We start from the raw sequence: 18,442 nt of genomic DNA, 5'->3' as shown, positions 1-18,442 counted from the left end.
AAATAGATGATACCACAGGGGAAGTTTCAAGGTTCTGAGAGCGCTAATTGAAAAAAATTTGGTTGTTTTAAAGTTATTCTTGTTAAAGTAAATAATCTACCTTTTTCCAGTTTTGCGGAAACTGTCTAAAATGAGGCTACAAAAAGATGGAAGAAGGCTGTTAGTTGCTATGAGAGCATAGTTACCAAAATGTCTTTCAAAATTATAACTTAGTGATTGTGATTCGATCTTCTGTTTCCATGTCGCAAGTAGATTGAATTAGATGCCGATCATTCAAGCAAGGTTTAGACCGCGTTTAAGAATATAATCCAAGTTTTTATCCATGAATGTCAATTATATAATCGTTCCTTCCGATAGTTTCATCGTCAGCTACTTTCAAATGGACAGGAGGTACGGCTCGGGAGAGGAAAAGTAAGTGACGTTGTCAGTTACTTGGTTTTTGAGAGATATTTTCAGTAAGAGGAATAACGGGCGTTAGAGCTGAGCTCTAAGCTCTAAGCTTTAACGTTTACAACAATCGGAAGAAATCGTGGACAATTCGATTCGGATAGTCCATTGTCAACTGAGAATGCACCAATCATATACACGACTCGCACTGCAAGGATTCCAGGAAATGCAAACAAACAGGTGTGTGTTGAATTCAAAGAAACTAGTTAATAAGATAAAAAATTTCAGAATAGACTGGAATTACTTCACTCACCTTTAGTTCGTGACAGGATTACTTCTAAGCCAGACGTCTGGTTGTTGACCACAGACAACGCAGCTCGCGTACATTGGGATTCCAATCGCGTTAGATGTTTTTTGCCACTGTTCAGAAATAAAAACATTTGGTGATCTATGTTGTCTAGAAACGAGGTCATTTCCATTTGATCCTTTTTTGCAACACCGGTTTTGTCGTCTACATGAACTACCGTCATCAGCCAATGTTCGCTATTTATCAAACGCAAAACCTGGGACTGTGTGATATATTATATTATATATCTTCTTGGAGAATCTAAGTTAGCCCAAAGGTCGCTTTCAAACTTGCGAGTCGCGATTTTTAAGCCGGCTGACTAATGGTCTCAATGGGGTTAACCGATAGCTGTCAACTGGCCAAAAACTTTTAACATCAACTGTTAAAAGTACAAGTCTTAAACCGTCTGTTGTCAAAGCTATACAAGTTTGACCGTTAAATCGCTCAGATATTCGATATCGATAACTATGGTGGGAGAGTGGAATTAATGTGTCTAGTGACTGGTTTGGATGTGTCCTTGTCATTTCTTTGTACATCGCGGAGATGGTCTCGGAATCTGTTTTGGATGGCCACAGTTTTAGCGCTTAATTTCAGTTATATTTCAAAATGCTGTGATACAATCATAAATATTTGAATTCATTAAGCTGGAAAGAAGACCGGAACTGGTGCTAGCGCGTCTTCCGTGTAGAGAGGAAGTTGGTTCGACTTGAGAGGTGATCGAAGTTTCGGTTCGAAGCTCTGGTTCGTCGTGACGTGATTACCTCTCTGTTACGAATTGTACTTAACGTTAATACAAGTAGAGTACACACTTACGATTTACAAGTTGATTACTTCCTTACTCGTGGAAAAAATTATTTACAACAGGAATGAGCGCCAATAAACCCTAGCTAAATGGGCCAGTGCAGAAAATAAACTTTCTTAGCCTCCCACACGTTTTTCGTTGTTTCTGCCGGCGGAAATTGAAATCTGCGCCAGTGATAACATCGTTCTGCGCTATTATACAGGCATTGTGGGTACGTAAAGTGGTTTATAACGCATTCTTGAGATGAAGCTTACGAAGTCACCCGAGAGGCAGAACCTAATTAGTAGGTTTGACTGCTTTCGAACATTCAAATTTGTATCACATAGACTTAATGTGCGCCTGGATTGAAGCCATTTGACGATAAGTAACATTGAGTCATGTTCTACTCAACGACGACTAAGGCTTAACATGAAAGAGGCGTTGCTTCTGTAAAAACAACGACGAGATCAACTTTCAAACATGCAGAGCACACTTATGGAGAAATATGAAAGACTGAATAGCGATAAAAATAACCGAAGAAGATCCTGAGGGAACTTTGTTGGAAAAAAGGCTAGCTTTTAACAAGTCACTACCCTAAGCTGGCATTGCTCATCCCGGCGTCTTAAGCATGAAATGACGAGGAGTGTCATCATTCCTCCTGGATGGGATTTTTGTCCACATCAAGTTACCCCTCCAATTCGTCATGCCAGTTATTGACAGGACCTGGCACCTATTTATGTTCGCTGCTGAATACAAGCAGAGTTGGAGACACGCTTTTCACCGACGATTAGAACAAGAAAGGAACTGGAAAAGCGACAACCAATGAATTATTTGGAATATATTTATTCTAATTCATTGGTTTCTAATGACGAATGTTAATACATTTACTAAGTAGACTTGCTGAACGAAATGGTGACGCAATGCTAGCTAAGTCAGTTAAGCTTTTCTGGCGTGCAGTGATCACAGCAGCTGCAATTGTAGTAAATTATCCTTGTTACGTTTATGACCATAGTTTTCTCAAATGGTAAACTTAGTGTAATTTCACTGGACAAACTTTGCATCAACCACAAAAAAGCTTTTTCTATAAGCATGTAGCTTATTTTCCTACCTGGATTGTAAAATACGTTCTCATAACTTTATAGACGATTTCGCGGTCTTAGAATTTCGTTAAACAGATTTCAAACCTGCAATTTTATGTTGTATTTGTATTATTCTTTCCTAAATTTCAAAAAAATCGTCCCCTAGGACAGTACCATTCCATCGTAGATTATGGAGATAGGAAGGGAATAATTCAAAATGATGAAACTTTCAATGGAGAACAAATATTAAAACAAGGAAAATAATTGAAATAGTAAATTATAAAACCACTCTGTCATGGAGTATTTCAATTCTAAGCTATAAAACGCATATCAAAGTACAGGTGAAATACCCACAAATTCTTAAATTTCTTGCAGAAAGGCTGAGACTCTCTAACAAGCCGCTTTCTGGTACCAGCTCTTTGCAAAATAAGAGACGGGGAATTTCGAACTATCGCCAGCAAATCAAAGGACATTTAAGCAATGTTTTCAAATAGCGTGCTAGTTATGACACTTACAGCAAACTCACAGGCAAATGACTCCATGGGTTTGATTCTGCGTGACCTCCATTATTTGGTACGGTTGTAGACTTGTCGTAGTTTGCACCCGTTGGCTACGCTTTGATCCAAGTGATTAAGAGAAATTTCCATTAATGCTTCAATTTGAAACCTTTTTTTTCGCTAGAATCCGTTTCATTGAGAGTGAAATAAAAAAATATAATGCAGCATTTTTTTAAAATACGTCATAATTTCTCATAGTACGGTTTAACTTACAAGCTGGTGAGAAGAATCAATAAGTAACTGAGAGAGTTTCGAGCATTGTTGAATGGCATTTTAGATACCCTCGGTTTCGCTCATTCTATCATTATCAACCCTTAACTGTAACTACGGACTCGGATGCCTAGCAGACTCGACACCTTTTAAAATGTATTATAATCTTTGCTATCAAAGACATCACACAGTGTAACTAAAAACTTATTGCTCTCGGTTTTATTGTACCCACGAATTAAGTACTTACCACCATTCTTGTTCGTTGTGCGATCCCTTAATGCGATGTTACTGGAAAATCACTGAGTCACTGGAAGTTGTTCATAAATGCGTCGCACAAAAATTCCCAGAAAAGTGTGCCTCGAAAAAGTGTCTCCGGTGCATCTGGAGTGTTTTTTCTCGGCTGACAGGAGGGAGGAGTTTCCTCGTTTTAAATGTAACTTTGAAGTAATGTCTGGCCTTTAACTATTCTTATTTTTATGGGTTCATTTACGGATGCTTTTTGGCAGAATAGTTCGTTTAGCTCGGGATCATGGTATCATGATCGTGGTATCACGATGAACTTGTGCATTCCATTGGTGAGAGCTAGCTATGACCATTATTTCAGCCCAGAATGACATTGAAGTTGAAGAACTACAGACAGGTTTCATCAATAGTTAAGACATGTTTGCGAAAGTTTGGCAATGTGTCTTTGTTAACACCAAATGTTTGTCGCGAAATCTTTCGTGTCAGCCGATAAGCTAGTTTGACGTTATTGATTTATTCACTATAAGCTATAATTCCAACCAATATCCTAAAAATCAGAATGCAATTGATCTTTAGAGATGTTATTGAATGTTAAAAATCTCAAATTTTGTTTTAAGCTTGCTGTCGAAATAACCGTTCACCAAAACCTCGGTTAAAAAAAATGAAAGTTTGATTCAAGATGTCTTTCGCTGTCCTTAAAGGCATCCTTAACAATAATACTTTCATACAGAGACCGACTGTATGATTCAAACCCGTGTTGCAACTTTAATGCTGCTGTAGTATATAAGCCAGAGAATAAACATAGTTAAAACGTGCTTAATTAGGCTACAAGCTAAAATCTACTTTTATATTTTCAAAAATTCCTTGAATAAAAGCTTTCTTCGAATATTTGTCGAAAATTAAGAATTTCTAACTAATTCCAATATTAAACTTAACTTTAAGTCCAATTTTTTCGCTAAACGGTTTTCTCCGTAAAATAACAAGCAATGTACTTCCCGATACAACCGCTACTAACAAATATTTCCAAAACGAACCCTTTTACATCGTTAATATGAAGGAGTTTCTTCAATTTCACTTCTACTTGCATAATTAAGAGGTGAGGTCATAAATGAGGTGTATGTCGCTGATTGAACCTCTACCCTCCAATATTAAATGAAATAAATTGAACAACTTTCATCACTCCTTGTCCATCATCATATCAAAGTTAACATAGTTCTTGCCGTCGTAGATTTCCAAGTTCACATAAGTCTGGAGAAGAGATAAGATAAAGACAACACCTGTCAAAGAATATCTTGTTAAATTATATTGAGAGGATGCTTAGTGAGTGAATCCTTCTGAGCTAGAAATCATCCCTAGACTTTTGTATGGTACCCTTCCCCTCCCCCTTCAAGCATAATAAAACACCGTATCGAAAGGAGGGAGGGATAAAATCTGTCAAGGAGGGGGAGGGGGAAGTCAAGGAATGCTATAACCAGGGGCTTTGATGTAAAATGACAGACCAAAAATATAACCTCGGGGGAAATAATTGCAAACAAACCTTATGATCATCCAGCAGTCGTTTCATCGCGGAGCAAAGCCACTGGAATGTTGGTCTCTTTGAGGGCTCTTCTTCCCAACACTCCTTCATAATCGAATACCTGAAATAGGACTAATTTTAATGAAGTAACTCATATTTTCTTGACATTGATACTATATTATGTTTACTAGTTTAAAGAGAACGAGTAAAAAATGAAGAGGATAATTTACTTTCAACACCCAGTATTAGCACTCTGAATTCATGTTTCCGAGTATGCTTAAATAACATCATCTTTTGCCAAACTACCTCGCTTAAAATTTACCATCTTCATTCATCATCGCGCAAAAGAATCACATGTCGATTCCTAATGCTAGCATCATGTAAAAATATTTCACCATGGGCCTAGTTCAGTAAACCGCCTAGTCTACCTCGAGACTCCTGTCAGTAGCTCAGTGGAGTTCTCTTTTCCGAGTATGCCTGTGCCATTTACTGAATAACGTCATTACTCACACATAATTTACTCCGTTCATCCGAAACAATTAACATCACTATCTGAATAGCAAGAACTGCATCTCGCATGACTTTTTAAGTCAGAATTCTTATTATATCTCCCAGTTAGAACGTACGCTATGCTTGGTTGAAAGTCATGGACCTCGATTTTTCCGCTTGGATTTATGGCTGCATTAGAGCCTTAAATCCGAGGGAAAATTTAATGTAGTCCGTAAAATGCAGTACAGACCATGACATCGGTTAGTCAAAGGTATTTCAGTATTCAATTTTGGATAAGTAAAACTGAGAAGTCGTAGAAATAACAAATATTGCTTTATCTTTCTATTCGCACGGTAATGTGCAGTCCGCAGGTATACTTACAGTTCTTGTGAGATATGTGCTGGCCTTGGCATCCGGTACCCTGTCTGCAACAAATTAGCAGTTTTTCGAGATGTTTTTCCAGGATAAGGTGACCCACCTGAAACGATATGTGTAACAAAAAAGGTGACAGTGCTTCAACACCTGTCCCTCAAAGGGAAGATTCTTTTGAGAAAATTGTGAGGGAATTTGTATAAAACTTGGGCAATCCGATTTGCCCGGTTGGAAATGCATTAGAATAGCCTCTCCACGAGAAAAGGGCGGGGGGGGGGGAGAGGGGGGAAGAGGTTTGGTTGAGGTAGGGAGCAGAAAATTTAGCAAGTTTGCCTCTTCATTTTGGTTTTACAGGTAAGTATCTGTACAATTTCATCCGACCCATTATCCCTAAACCTCAAAATCCTGCCAGAGATCTTTAAAGTCAGTGAATCTACAATAGTTTTTCTCAGCCTTAACTGCCATATGAAAGACATGTTATAGTGAAAGTGTTATGTCCCGTGGCCAGAGGGAAGTTCTCCACATTACTAGACATACCAATGGTAAACACCTCCCACATCACAATGCCGTAAGACCATCTGTAGAATATAGAAATATTCACATAATCTTAATCCGTAAGTTATTATTTGGACTTTATGATCAATCTCCATATAATACCCTTCATCACGCACTATAAAATTTGAAATTAATGAGTGCTGATTGACCAAAGAAAAGAGCTTGTTCTGATAATTACAGGTTTTTCATACATCAGGTTCCCTGGACATGCAGTGGCTATACTACCGCGTCAAACTCTGTGAAACTATTTCCGAAAAGTATTAACAACACGTATCAGTCTCATACAATGCGGTTGTGTCGTCAAGAAATTAAGGAAAACTGAAATGTTGGGTGAAGATGAAAGAACATAAGACACTTCTGCTCTTCAACTGATTCTCGTAAAACTTTGTCAAATCACCATGGAGGTTAACAAAACTGCTAAAAACTTCAGGCTTAACGGGTTAGAGAAAAAGAAGGTAGCAAAAACTTACACATCGCTCATAGTAGTTGATGTTCCATAGAATAGAGATTCTGGAGGCATCCACTTAATGGGAAGACGAGCCTTGAAATTGGGGAACGGCAAAAATATATGAAAAGAACAGTGCTATGAGAACTGAAACAATATACAATTAAATATTATCTTTCGAAGAACTTAAAGTAGAGGATCAACTAAATAAAGAGGGAAGATAGTGAAAGCTATTTATAAAATTATTTGATTAGAAAGTTTATTTAGAGCTCACCTGAGTTTTTCTCGTGTAGATGTCTTCTTCCAAACCACGTGCTAAACCAAAGTCTGATATCTTACACACTTTGTTGTCACCCACTAACACATTTCGAGCTGCTAAATCTCGATGAACAATCTGAAACACAACATGCGAGAGTTGTTCAGAGACGTCTTGAGAGAAACATAAGCTCTTTTAATTTTGTTCTCAATTTTCATTTTCAACCCTTTTTTCAACTCTCTTTTTCGTACAGATATTCATTTGCTACCAAAAATAAACCTCTACAGTGGTCTACCATTCAGCGATCACCCCCTTCTTGCGGTCAACTATCAAATTCCGGCAATTCAAACGGAACAATTCATGGTTGCTAGTAGAGATGTAATTTCTATTCGAGCGTTTAACAAGAAAGCTCACGAGTGAGCGCGGCTAACTTTCAATTTACAAAGTTCTCAAGTATTCAATTTGTATTGATCTTTTCAGGTAAACGGCCAAAATCGGCTTAGTGGCAAATCTTCCTGTTGTAGATTTTCGTTTTCAGCCGTGAGAAATTCCATTAGCAAAGCCACTGATTATGTAACTTTCGGTTTTTTTTTTCGTATTTTGGTTGTCTTCCCCCCATTAGCCATAACAATTTTTCAGCGTTTTAGTAGCCATGATCCGAGGCGAAAAATTTCGACAAACTACCTTCGATTGAGAATGACTAAGGTATTCACGAAGTGGCACGAAGAGGCGAGTGACGTGTCAGCAGCTGATTGGCGATATCAAACACACGTGAAATTATCGTATTTTTCACGTGTGTTGATAAGGCTTTTCTCAGAATTGGAAATCCTTGTATAGCACTACAGTTTATACAATTAAAGTATTTAAAGTTCACGCCTAAATGTTCGCCCAGGTAGGCGAGTTCCTCATAATTAATCAACATTCATGTAACGTACAATAAACAAATCACGTCAGGTCGTTTACAACCATGTATTATTCCCCATTTATCATTGTCCGCGCCGAGTTGGTATTGAAATAAAATGTAAATTGTGCGATCAAAGTTTTCCCAGTTTGGCCACATACTCTTAATTAAACTTCGCTAACTTCTTTTACACAGAGACTCCGTTAAGGGTGATTATTTTGCATCGTGCTAAAAGGCACGATGAAAAATGCAAAATTTACTGCGATCATACAGTACTTTTAATATCCACCCTTTTGCAATACATACGATTTTCTAGGAAGAAATAGGTTTCTTGTGATTTCCTCGTTTTTCGTGGTGAAAAATGTCAAGTTTACCTTCATTGATGCTAAATAATTCATGCCATCAGCGATCATCCACGCAAAAGACAAGAGGTCCTTCTCTCTCAGTGATGAACTTGGTCCCTTTTCTCCTATGTTATAGGTATCCTCAATTCCTCTGCTTTTACGCAGGTATCCCAACAAATCACCATACACTAAATACTCCAAAACTATAAGTGAGGGATCTGGAATCAAACAAAAGCCCAAGGTTATTCTCGATCAGTCAATTAATCATTCACGTGCATCAGTTAATCATCAGGATGTACCTTTTTCAATACAGCAACCAATTAGTTTTACCACATGGGGATGAGGCTGCAAGGAGCTCATAAAGGCCAACTCAGTTTTAAAATCTTGCACGTCTTTCGGCAAGGCATTATCTAAAACGTAATGTTAAGATACAAACTAAATGATCAGGTTTACAGAAGAAAGCTGACGAGAACCTTCATCATATCTATAACGGACTCGGACAAGAGTACATACACAGCTATATTTGAAAGCAAGATTGGATTAAATGAAACTGATGAATTCCGATCTATTAAAGACATTTGAAACATTTTCCAGCCAGTAAAAAATGGTGATCAACATACCTTTTAATGATTTAACAGCAACTTCAGTTCTCAAAGGTCCGTAAATTGCCTTACAAACTTGACCAAAGTTGCCACTTCCAAGTACTTGAACTGTGGTTAACTTTTGACGGTCAAGTTTAAAATCATCCACATTTTGATACTCATGAAGAGAACTGATCGGAATTTCTAAGGAAAAATTTCCAATGGTAAGCATGCAGAAAGCCAAAACAAACTAAGGCTCTCCGCAGTTGCTTGCTGCTTTTGTCTCTCTTCTGCACAAGGCAAATAAAGCGACTCTATGGAGTCTTCCCTTATTATAATTATTATTTATTTATCTTTACTATGTTTATCTCCTCAAGAGGGAAGTTTGTGCGCCTGTGGATAGAGACAAGTGTACGGGGCGTTGATATGAAATTTGACATCTGCTAACCCTCGTTCGGCCAGGTTACATATTCGACATATTCGTGCGCACGCATCCCCTCCCCCCTCCCCCTTCCCTTCGAGTTGTCTCGCCTTCCCGAGATGAGTTCACAACCTCATGTAAACGGTCGGCTGAATTTTGTAAAGAAATAAGGGAAAAGTTAGCTCGCTTAGGGTAACTCGGGGGGAGAGTTGTCTCGCGTACCCAATACCATATAAATGGGGCCTTTTGGTTGTAATGTTTTGGTATGTTCTATGATATAGTGTGTTATAAACTGGACTTACCATCATATACCCTAATGTTGGATTCAGCTGCCCTTTTCTCAGCAATTCGGCTTCGGCACCATCTATTGGCGCAAATACGAAATTATTAAACTCTTCTTTCGCTTTAATGTAGAAATATAATAAGGTAGGGAAGCATGAAGCCAAGCCAGAAGATTGACTGACAGTTAAAATTTCATTTTCAGTTTTACACATTTTAGTTGAAATGTTTGTATCCCTTCAAGCGTCTTTGTGGTGATTCAGTTTTGACTACGTTTAAAATATGTTTCACTTTCTGTTGCCTCAAACGATAACTATGACCTCAAGACGAAGATAAAGGAAACTTAGTCGACTAGCTTGAAAAACTTTTAGCTCAGAAAAAATTGAGCTACATAGGTCATCTCAATGTTTCAGAAATTGTCAAATTTGACACTAACCTTTTATCCACTAAATAAAACACAAAGTTAATATTTACTCGTGACTTGGTGAATTTCTTGTGTTTTGGTCAGTTCTTGTACAGCTCTAAGACTTTTTAATTTGTTGAGAGTATTCTTCAAATTAAATGGCTTCCGGAGCTGAAATTTCCATGTTCTTCTTTGCTAGATGCCTTCCAAACTTACCTTTTCCACACGATATAACAGACGAAACACATGACGCAAAGTACTAGTAAGAGTAAGGCAGCCAATGCGTAGACGACCCCTAGATAGGTCTCAACCTTGGTTTCTAACAGTAAATAAAAGCAACAACAAAATTAGAATTTGTTCAACTTTCTTTAGGAGACGATGTCAAAAATTTACGTGAATTGATGGCACCAAGACTGTCAATAGAAATTGTGTTGCTTTTTTTACCGCTAAGAGTGTATGTATAACTTAAAATGCCAAACGTTGAAGTGAAAGGGCATTAAATCATGTGTATTCCATCTGTGATCGTTTTTCCATACTTTTTTTAAGATTGCGAAAACCTAAAGAATTTATCTTTTCCTAAAAGAGAAACTTAGCTGAACACCCATTACTCGTTCCTAGTTAACTAATTTCTTATTATCTTTCTTCATAGTACCTTTCCGAAAAACTCCTTCCTTCAAATTTCTTATCATTATTTCTGTTCAAAATTTCCGGCTTGATGCAAGTACATCAGCGTTATGCCTTACGAAAAAAACTGGAATTCCTTTAGATTTGTCTTTTACAATACTGGTTGATCTCCAACGTACTTAACCACCCACCTTCCTCTTTGGTCTAATATATAATCTGATATCTTTGTTGCTTTTCTATTCAAGCTCTATCATTTCAAAATTCCCCTATATTTAACCTAAAAAGAGGTCGTAATGCAATTCTTCTAACTTCATGATAGTCCTCTTTTCGGAATCTTGGTGTCATGGGAGCCCAAGAGCTAAGGAACACAAAATTGACTGATATCATTTTGGGCTGAAATTATAGGAATAACTAGAAGGAAAATGCTCAAACTGAAATAGTTAAGAGAGTCCCAATAAGTCAATCTTACAAGTAAAGTGACTTCGCAACGAAGTACACATACTAACTGTTTTTCACCGTAAAATTCTTCACTCCTACAGGTCCCCTTCCGATCTGGTTTATGGCAAATACCTTAGGGAAGAGAAATCATAGTATTCATTAGAGAGGATTGTTCCTCAAGAGCACAAAAATAGCGTCTTCCTATGGAGCTAAGGTTAGACGTTCTTTTTCAGCCATCGTGCATTTTACAATCACTTATACTTCATGAACCTTAAGAGTGCCAAAACATTCAATCTTAAATATTTAATACTTTGTTATTTAGTTGCCTTAAACAAACTCTTTTTTTCTAAAAGAGATTATAAACTGATTATTAACTCGGATAAGTAATAAAATGTTTCTACCTGCAATTGATAAGTTTTTCCAGCCTTTAAATCAAACCTTGCTTCCATCTTCTTGGTGGCAAGAGTCTTGGTTTCCGAGTTCTCATCTTCTCTTATATATGTCACGTGGTACTCTTTAATGATTCCGTTCTTTTCCTTTAATGTCCAAGATACAACAACAGCCATTTCCGGCTGTTCGACAGACACTTCCGGTTTACCTGGAACTAGTTTTTTTCACAGAGATGAATCATAAACTTTGAATCATGAAATGAACTGTGATGTAACCCTAAGTCTCTACACCGAAACAATAGATAAATAGATGGGAATTTGTGTGATACTCTCTTTAGTCAAGGAGCCGATCATGACTTACCTGATCCGTTTGTCCTCACTGTTACTTCCGAGAGACTTGCCTCGATTCCATGTTTCCTTCTCGCTACTTCGCTCACTCGGTTCTTAGTGCAGATTTTCATGGTGTAGTTTACATATGAAGTAAGGTTTCCAACAATAACGTGAGTGACATTGAAGCTATCCTTTCTTGGTATGAAAATGACGTCACTCCCGCAAGCTTTACTAACGCACTTGTTTTCTTCTTCACCCTCACACGGCTTAAGGCAGTCGACGTCGTAAAACACGTGGGTCTGGTCACCGGTTACTGCAGGAGGCTGCCATTTTAACTCCAACGCACTTCGGTTAACGAAGATTACTTGGACATTTTTCGGGGCTGATGGTACAACTGAATTAGGATATGCTGTGAGGGTAGCACAAGAATATTTATTCAGGAATCATCTTTTATGAATTATATTTAACAGTCTATTTTCTCCATTATCTTTTTAGGAAAATCAACCCTGTAAACTAAGTGACCACCCGAAAAAAATAGGCCATCACCTAAATATTTAAAATTTTTCATGCTTGTCTGCCAGAGAAAGATTAAGGAAACATTCTAACGAATTTGGTGTTATTGGTTTGCTTTATGGCTACAACAGGAGATTGCGTCAACAGGAGATTTGTTCAACAGATGCTCATACAGTAGAAATGACAAATGTGTAAGATATAATTTACGGATAAATGTCACACGAAGATGACAAAATTAATCGTAAGTGAACCAAAATTTCGAGATATCCACGGTAAAGTGATGCACTAACAACTGAAAATAAATATGAAGAGTTGGATACAGCTTGGGACCACTTAACCAATTAACTAAAATCGAACAGACACCATTCAAATTACAAAGCTATATTTGCATCCGTACCTGTGCAGTTAAAGCCATTCCCTTCGTTGTATTTACCTTCTGGGCAATCTGAAGAAGGAAATTATATCGATATCTTGATAAAGTCGATTGAAAAATTTTCATCCATCTCAGCCAAAGACAAATAAGTTGAGCTAAACTGTGGAGTTTAGCGTTTTCTTCAATAACCAGTGACGGAGTGAAAGGCCATTACCATCGGTCGTAGCCTACATTCTACAAGCCATCCCTATCACTAACAAGTCACTTTCCAAACGACTAAATATAAAGAGTTTATTCATTTTAACTGGGATTTCACGTACTCAAGCGGAAATTGATCCTGTCAAATTTGAATTTCATTTAGTTTAAACTTATGCTCGTAATTGACTATGGAGTTATCAGTTGACTAGATTCTTTCCTTAGAGTAAAAGCTTCCGCCATTCTATTATTTATGCTAAGAATAAATCGAGTTTTCTCACGCTAATACTTATGCTTATGTCGCAGTGAGAGCTGGTCTCAAGATAAAGCACCTCAATCAGAAGACGAAGATCAAAATGAAACGAAGAAGGTTTGGGGGTTGGCGATGGTTTGCAATGATTTTGAGTGATGAAACTGAAACATATAGACGAGAGGTCTTGAGGATACATATTCCAATTGTTTTAATTGTCTGATCATAGAGAAATGTGCTTTTTTCGTCTCCTTACTAGACTTTGTCTATTACATTACTGGGCTCGTGTTTCTCATAGTTTTTTATTTTATTTCTTTACTTGACGCTTTCGACTTTGCTGACCCTAGCAGTGTGCAGGAAGCATTTGGCACTATCTATGAAACTAGTACTGACCTCGTTCGCTTTAGAGAGTCTCTCTGACAGAGTGTCGGAATGCAAAATTCGAGAGTCTGGGATTTGATTCCTCGTGGGGAATCCAAATTTTCTCTTTCTCCTACGTTTGTAACCAGACGCAAAAACGCCTATCCTCTTTTTCACCTGACACTTTTTCCAACATATTGTTAAACACAAGCTCTTAGCTACTGGAAAACAGCTGCATAACGCCCACAATCAGAGGAACAAAGATCTACACGAACAATTTACCATCCTCAAGAAATATCGTGGGAAATTTGAATGCTTACTTTACGAAATGCTCTCTCTTCATCCAGGGAAAAAACCTAAACAAAACACTAAATCTGACTCAATTATGGCAAAACTATTTAGTACTCAATTAACACTCTACATTCTACATTGTAGAGTTTTTAATCACATGCAACGAGACTTTTACACGCTTCTTCAGTACTAATAAAAAACTCATCGGAATCTCAGACTTTGAAAAATGATAAACGAATCATTGGAACGTCATTTCAATTGACTTTCGCTGATTTTATTCTTGATACTCTATTTCATTACCGAGCTAACAACTAATCATCTTTTTGTCTAATCATGTTGCCAGCCTGAGAAGGTTTTAGTCCTGAAGAATTATTCAGCACTGCACTTCTATGTTATTGTGTACCTTTGCATTCCCCCCTCGTATTCTCCATATCCTCCATGCATATACATCTTCCGTTTAGTGAACTCATGTTCCAGACCCCATCACTTTGGCATTTCACCCTTAAAATACCTTGCTCGTGGACGGCATTTTTAGTACAACCACTTACAACTGGCTCTGAGCTGTTTGCTGGAGCCATTGTACGTGGTAAGTTCACCAAACCGTCAACATGAACTGTCTCTGGGCAGACGTAATATTTAACAGCGACGGAGTAAAGGACAGTACATGAACCCTGGTCATGAAAAGCCAATATGATGTACTTTCTTTTAACGTCTACACTAAACGTTTGAGGCACTCTGATGCTAAGAGCTGACGGAGCTGTTTTAGCAATCTTCTCATAGGTAGCATTGTTTGTCAGAGGGTCGGGTTCCGTTGGTTGCTCAGACTGATGTACATATAAGTCGAAATACTCTTTGCAATATTTCCCTCCATTGTCAGAAAAGGACGAACAGTTATTAGTTAGGTACTCAATAGTAATGTCGACTGCTTTCACTCCACTGTGGATCCCTATAGGTTTACTTCGAAGCCAGTTGTTTGGTTGTGGGTGTCCATTCAGAGAAATATCACAGGTTTCGTAATGTGTCAGCTTCACCCACTATTAACAAGTTGAAATAATATATCAGGAGGTTATTAGATTCTATTCATCAAAAAAAGATCTTATTTTCGATTGTAACCGAGGAACACTGGATTTCATTCATTATAGCACTGTGTTTTGGGGGTTTTAATTGAGAACATCCATGTTTTAACTTCCAGCTTCAGTGCTTGAAGTAGACCTATGACTGACGAGAGGTTAAAACCGTGTGAAAGGGGACAACCTTTCACGGGGAAATTCTGCAGGTAGCATTCCTTATTGAAAATTTTCAGCTTAAAAAGATAGTTTTTGATTGGAAAGGGAAAAAATACGAAAGAAAAGAAAATGTTGTGATAGATCGCGTTATTTTATTAGGATCTTCTCAAGCTTCATTTCAGTATTTATTTAAAAGAAAAGTATGCTTAAGAACCATGTAAAATTCACGTCCACTGTGGAATAATACATATAAAAATATTAAATGACTAAACAACAGTTAAAAGATAGAATCATACCCCGGCCGGCCCACCGGATACACCAGCTGGCCTTGGTGCATCCCAGATCCAACTCTTACTTGGTGTTGGCTGTTTCTCTAAAATCACTACAGAGAAATGTGTTGAAAGGTTATTAATGAAGTTGTGTAAATTTGACAGCTTTTCTGATCTGACAAACATTAACCGTAAAAATGGACTAATTTTTAACCATAAGTCGTAAAGAAAGTTTCGCGTAAAACTTTTTAATTTAACCATAACGGAAAAAATCAACCGTTGGCAGTAAAATGGCCAAAATTTTAATCGTCAGCCGTGAAATCCATCACCTCATTACAACCCTCTTTATTGATCCCACATACCTTCATCAGAGGATGAAAGGGTCACAAAAAGTAGAAGAATTGAAACTGTGACCAAAAAGTGATCCATACAGCATATGATGAACGTTGATCTGTTGTTGAATCAAGATATCAAATACATTATCCCTATGTGAAAAAAGGTAAAGTAACTACAAGGAAGCAGCTTGTTTCATATCCCACCCCACCCCCCTCCCCTTTTTACAGGATGATGGAACTTTGAAAATAAGCCATAATGTTACCCTAAAAAATTAAAAAAAAAGGTCGCTGCAAGCACTGGGTGCATGTAAGAGATTTAGCTGAAAGGATTACATCGCGGTGTGCCGTTTTAGGATGTTTGATACGTAATGAACAACTGCTTATAAAGTCTTACAATTATGTACAGCGCATTTCAGATTGATCTAAATTATACGAAAGATTATTCGAAAAGTGATGATAAATTGCCGATAAAGACGTGAATGAAAGTGATCCTCGCAGTAATGTGCACTACTTGGGCAGTAGTGAAAATAAGGCCTGACAAAAAATTCAGGCCTGTATGGGATTTGAACCCATGACCTCTGCGATACCAGTGCAGCGCTCTGCCAACTGAGCTAACGAGCCAACTCCCAGTTGACTTGATAGCTCAGTTGGTAGAGCGCTGCACCAGTATCGCAAAGGTCATGCCTGAATTTTTTTCAGGCCTTATTTTCACTACTGCCCAAGTAGTGCACATTACTGCGAGGATCACTTTCATTTACGTCACATATATTATGTTCCCTGACTGTCTCTTGATCAAAATGAGCCTCGATTTCTCTTAAATGTCTCAGTTGACATAAGTTTAAAATCTGGCTTGTTTGCATATCCGCTGCATTAGAATATCTTTTACTGTTAAAGTTAGAGTTAGTTAAGGACAAATCTACGCAGTCAGAGATATGCCCTACAATGTCCTGCCTTCACTGTCAGTTTGACCTAGCAACATATAGGTCAGAGTGAAACTGACTCTATAAAACTGAAAGACCTCTCACTTCAATTTCATTCTTCCACGGTAATTTTAACGAAAAAAAAATGACAATGGAAGGTGCTTAAGCTGTATCGTTTCTAGTAATGGTATTATAGAAAGAATTTCAGTTTTAAATACAAAATGACGGGCCACGCAAAATAAAGCAGCCAGGACAATTTGACAAATGAAAATTGTGATCCAGATGTAGCTTCATGAAACGGCTACCTGGTGGTGTGACAAACGTTTATGTTGTTTTCTCAATTAAGTCACACATTAACATGCTTCTGTCCAAGTTTTTTTGCCATTTTTTCTCCGCCGTATGCAAGAGCAACCGGATGTATTTTCAATTTCTTTCCATAAACAAGTGGTCAGTGAGAACCCTTCTTGTCAATTATCTACATGTGCATATTTAGACTGACCTGTCCTTAACGTAGAAGTCTGAATGAATATGCATCAATAAATACCTACTCTGGTCCGGTTAATGAGGCAGTCCAAATACTGTCAAAAGCCAACAAAGTTTTCAAACATTTTGCACTAGACAGATCGACTTCCTCACAAAGAAATGTTCTAAGCGTTCGGTGTTGTTCCCTTAAAGGAACAATGTTTTCTCTGTCGCCTTCGCTGATTCAAATTTAGAAAACGTCAAAGAGTACGTATTAAGATTATAAACGATGAATAAATAGAAAAAGGGTTCTTTAAAGAAGCGATCATAAAACTTTAAACGAGTAAACAATGATATAAACCACTCACTTGACTCAATTAACTATCGTTGTGTTGTTAAAGAATAATCTAATGTTCTCTAACAGAGAGTACACTTACCAGCTGCCAGTAATTGACTGATTGTTCCGAGTTGATCAGAGTTTGATGGACGATCGAAAATAATTTACCATTACAACAGGTTGAGGACAAAATGGTGTAATAGCAATTAGACTTCCGCGGTAGTTTGTCAACGACTAAAGGTCGTGTGCATCGATGTCCGCTAAAGTGCGACTGAAATAATATATGCAGTTGATTTCACTGACGGAAAAGACACTAAGCAAAACGCTGGTTGTCTATCTTTCCTGTTGTCTTCATCAGCAAACTAAATCCATGTGTTCTTCGTAGCTAATATTCTTGATAACTAATGTTTCTCAGCGGTTTTCAGAAACTAATATCAATTCGTGTGATTTCCCAATTCAACCGTGACATGATTTTGTAATAATTTACATACTTCCAAAATAGTTGCATTACATTACATTTAACGAGCTTTAAAATTACTTGTTAACCAAAGGTCAACAAAAGAAATTTCCTGGTTCAGTTGTCCGCCATTTTTGCCAAGTCGTAACTGAGCCAGTGGTAAGTAGCTGGTATGTACAGCGGAAATCAAAGATGGCGGAAAACTTGAGGGTAAGAAACTACTGAAAACAAACTTGCCATTATGTGTTCGAGAGCGAAGTTTTCCTGACAGTTTTAATATATGTTTGCTCTTTAGATATTGGTACTTCATAGATACAGGTACAAAATCGTCATAGATTTTTCTGAAAAGAGACTTCATTTAACAATGCAGCCAGAGATTTGGAGAGGTTTAAAGTTTATAGCGAAGGTAGAGGTTCAGCTGAGTTTGCAGAAGTGATAAATGTTGTGAACGCTTTTTAGTTCCGCTAAAGTTACATTTCCCGTTAATTTGTAGCGCAGAAGTATGAAA

The 18,442-nt window shown here is 37.6% G+C and overlaps 1 protein-coding gene across 1 annotated transcript; it reads right to left on the bottom strand.

Annotated features, from left to right (window-relative positions):
• Positions 1-4,207: 4,207 nt before the first annotated feature.
• Positions 4,208-17,910, bottom strand: LOC131798856 (ephrin type-A receptor 4-like). The gene is made up of 19 exons (XM_066171811.1): positions 17,578-17,910; positions 15,786-15,874; positions 15,451-15,536; positions 14,332-14,962; positions 12,857-12,904; positions 11,978-12,355; positions 11,629-11,831; positions 11,296-11,359; positions 10,382-10,484; positions 9,786-9,847; positions 9,102-9,266; positions 8,781-8,891; positions 8,512-8,699; positions 7,255-7,374; positions 7,006-7,076; positions 6,518-6,558; positions 5,990-6,086; positions 5,141-5,240; positions 4,208-4,851 (listed from the first exon to the last, which is right to left on the bottom strand). The coding sequence occupies exons 2-19, from the start codon at positions 15,850-15,852 to the stop codon at positions 4,780-4,782; spliced, it is 2,607 nt and encodes an 868-aa protein (XP_066027908.1). The 5' UTR covers positions 15,853-15,874; positions 17,578-17,910; the 3' UTR covers positions 4,208-4,779.
• Between the last annotated feature and the right edge of the window lie 532 nt (positions 17,911-18,442).

The sequence above is a fragment of the Pocillopora verrucosa genome, chromosome 9 (genome assembly GCF_036669915.1).
Source record: "Pocillopora verrucosa isolate sample1 chromosome 9, ASM3666991v2, whole genome shotgun sequence".
Lineage (NCBI taxonomy): Eukaryota > Metazoa > Cnidaria > Anthozoa > Scleractinia > Pocilloporidae > Pocillopora > Pocillopora verrucosa.
Note: the sequence above shows the minus strand (reverse complement) of the source record. Positions and strands in the feature narration are given on the sequence as shown.

Coding starts and splice junctions, on each gene's coding strand:
- LOC131798856 (XM_066171811.1), bottom strand. CDS start 15,852: ATGGATCACTTTTTGGTCACAGTTTCAATTCTTCTACTTTTTGTGACC. Junction 11,832..11,977: donor AGTGAGGACAAACGGATCAG/GTAAGTCATGAT, acceptor GAAAAAAACTAG/TTCCAGGTAAACCGGAAGTG. Junction 6,087..6,517: donor GTGGGAGGTGTTTACCATTG/GTATGTCTAGTA, acceptor ATATCGTTTCAG/GTGGGTCACCTTATCCTGGA.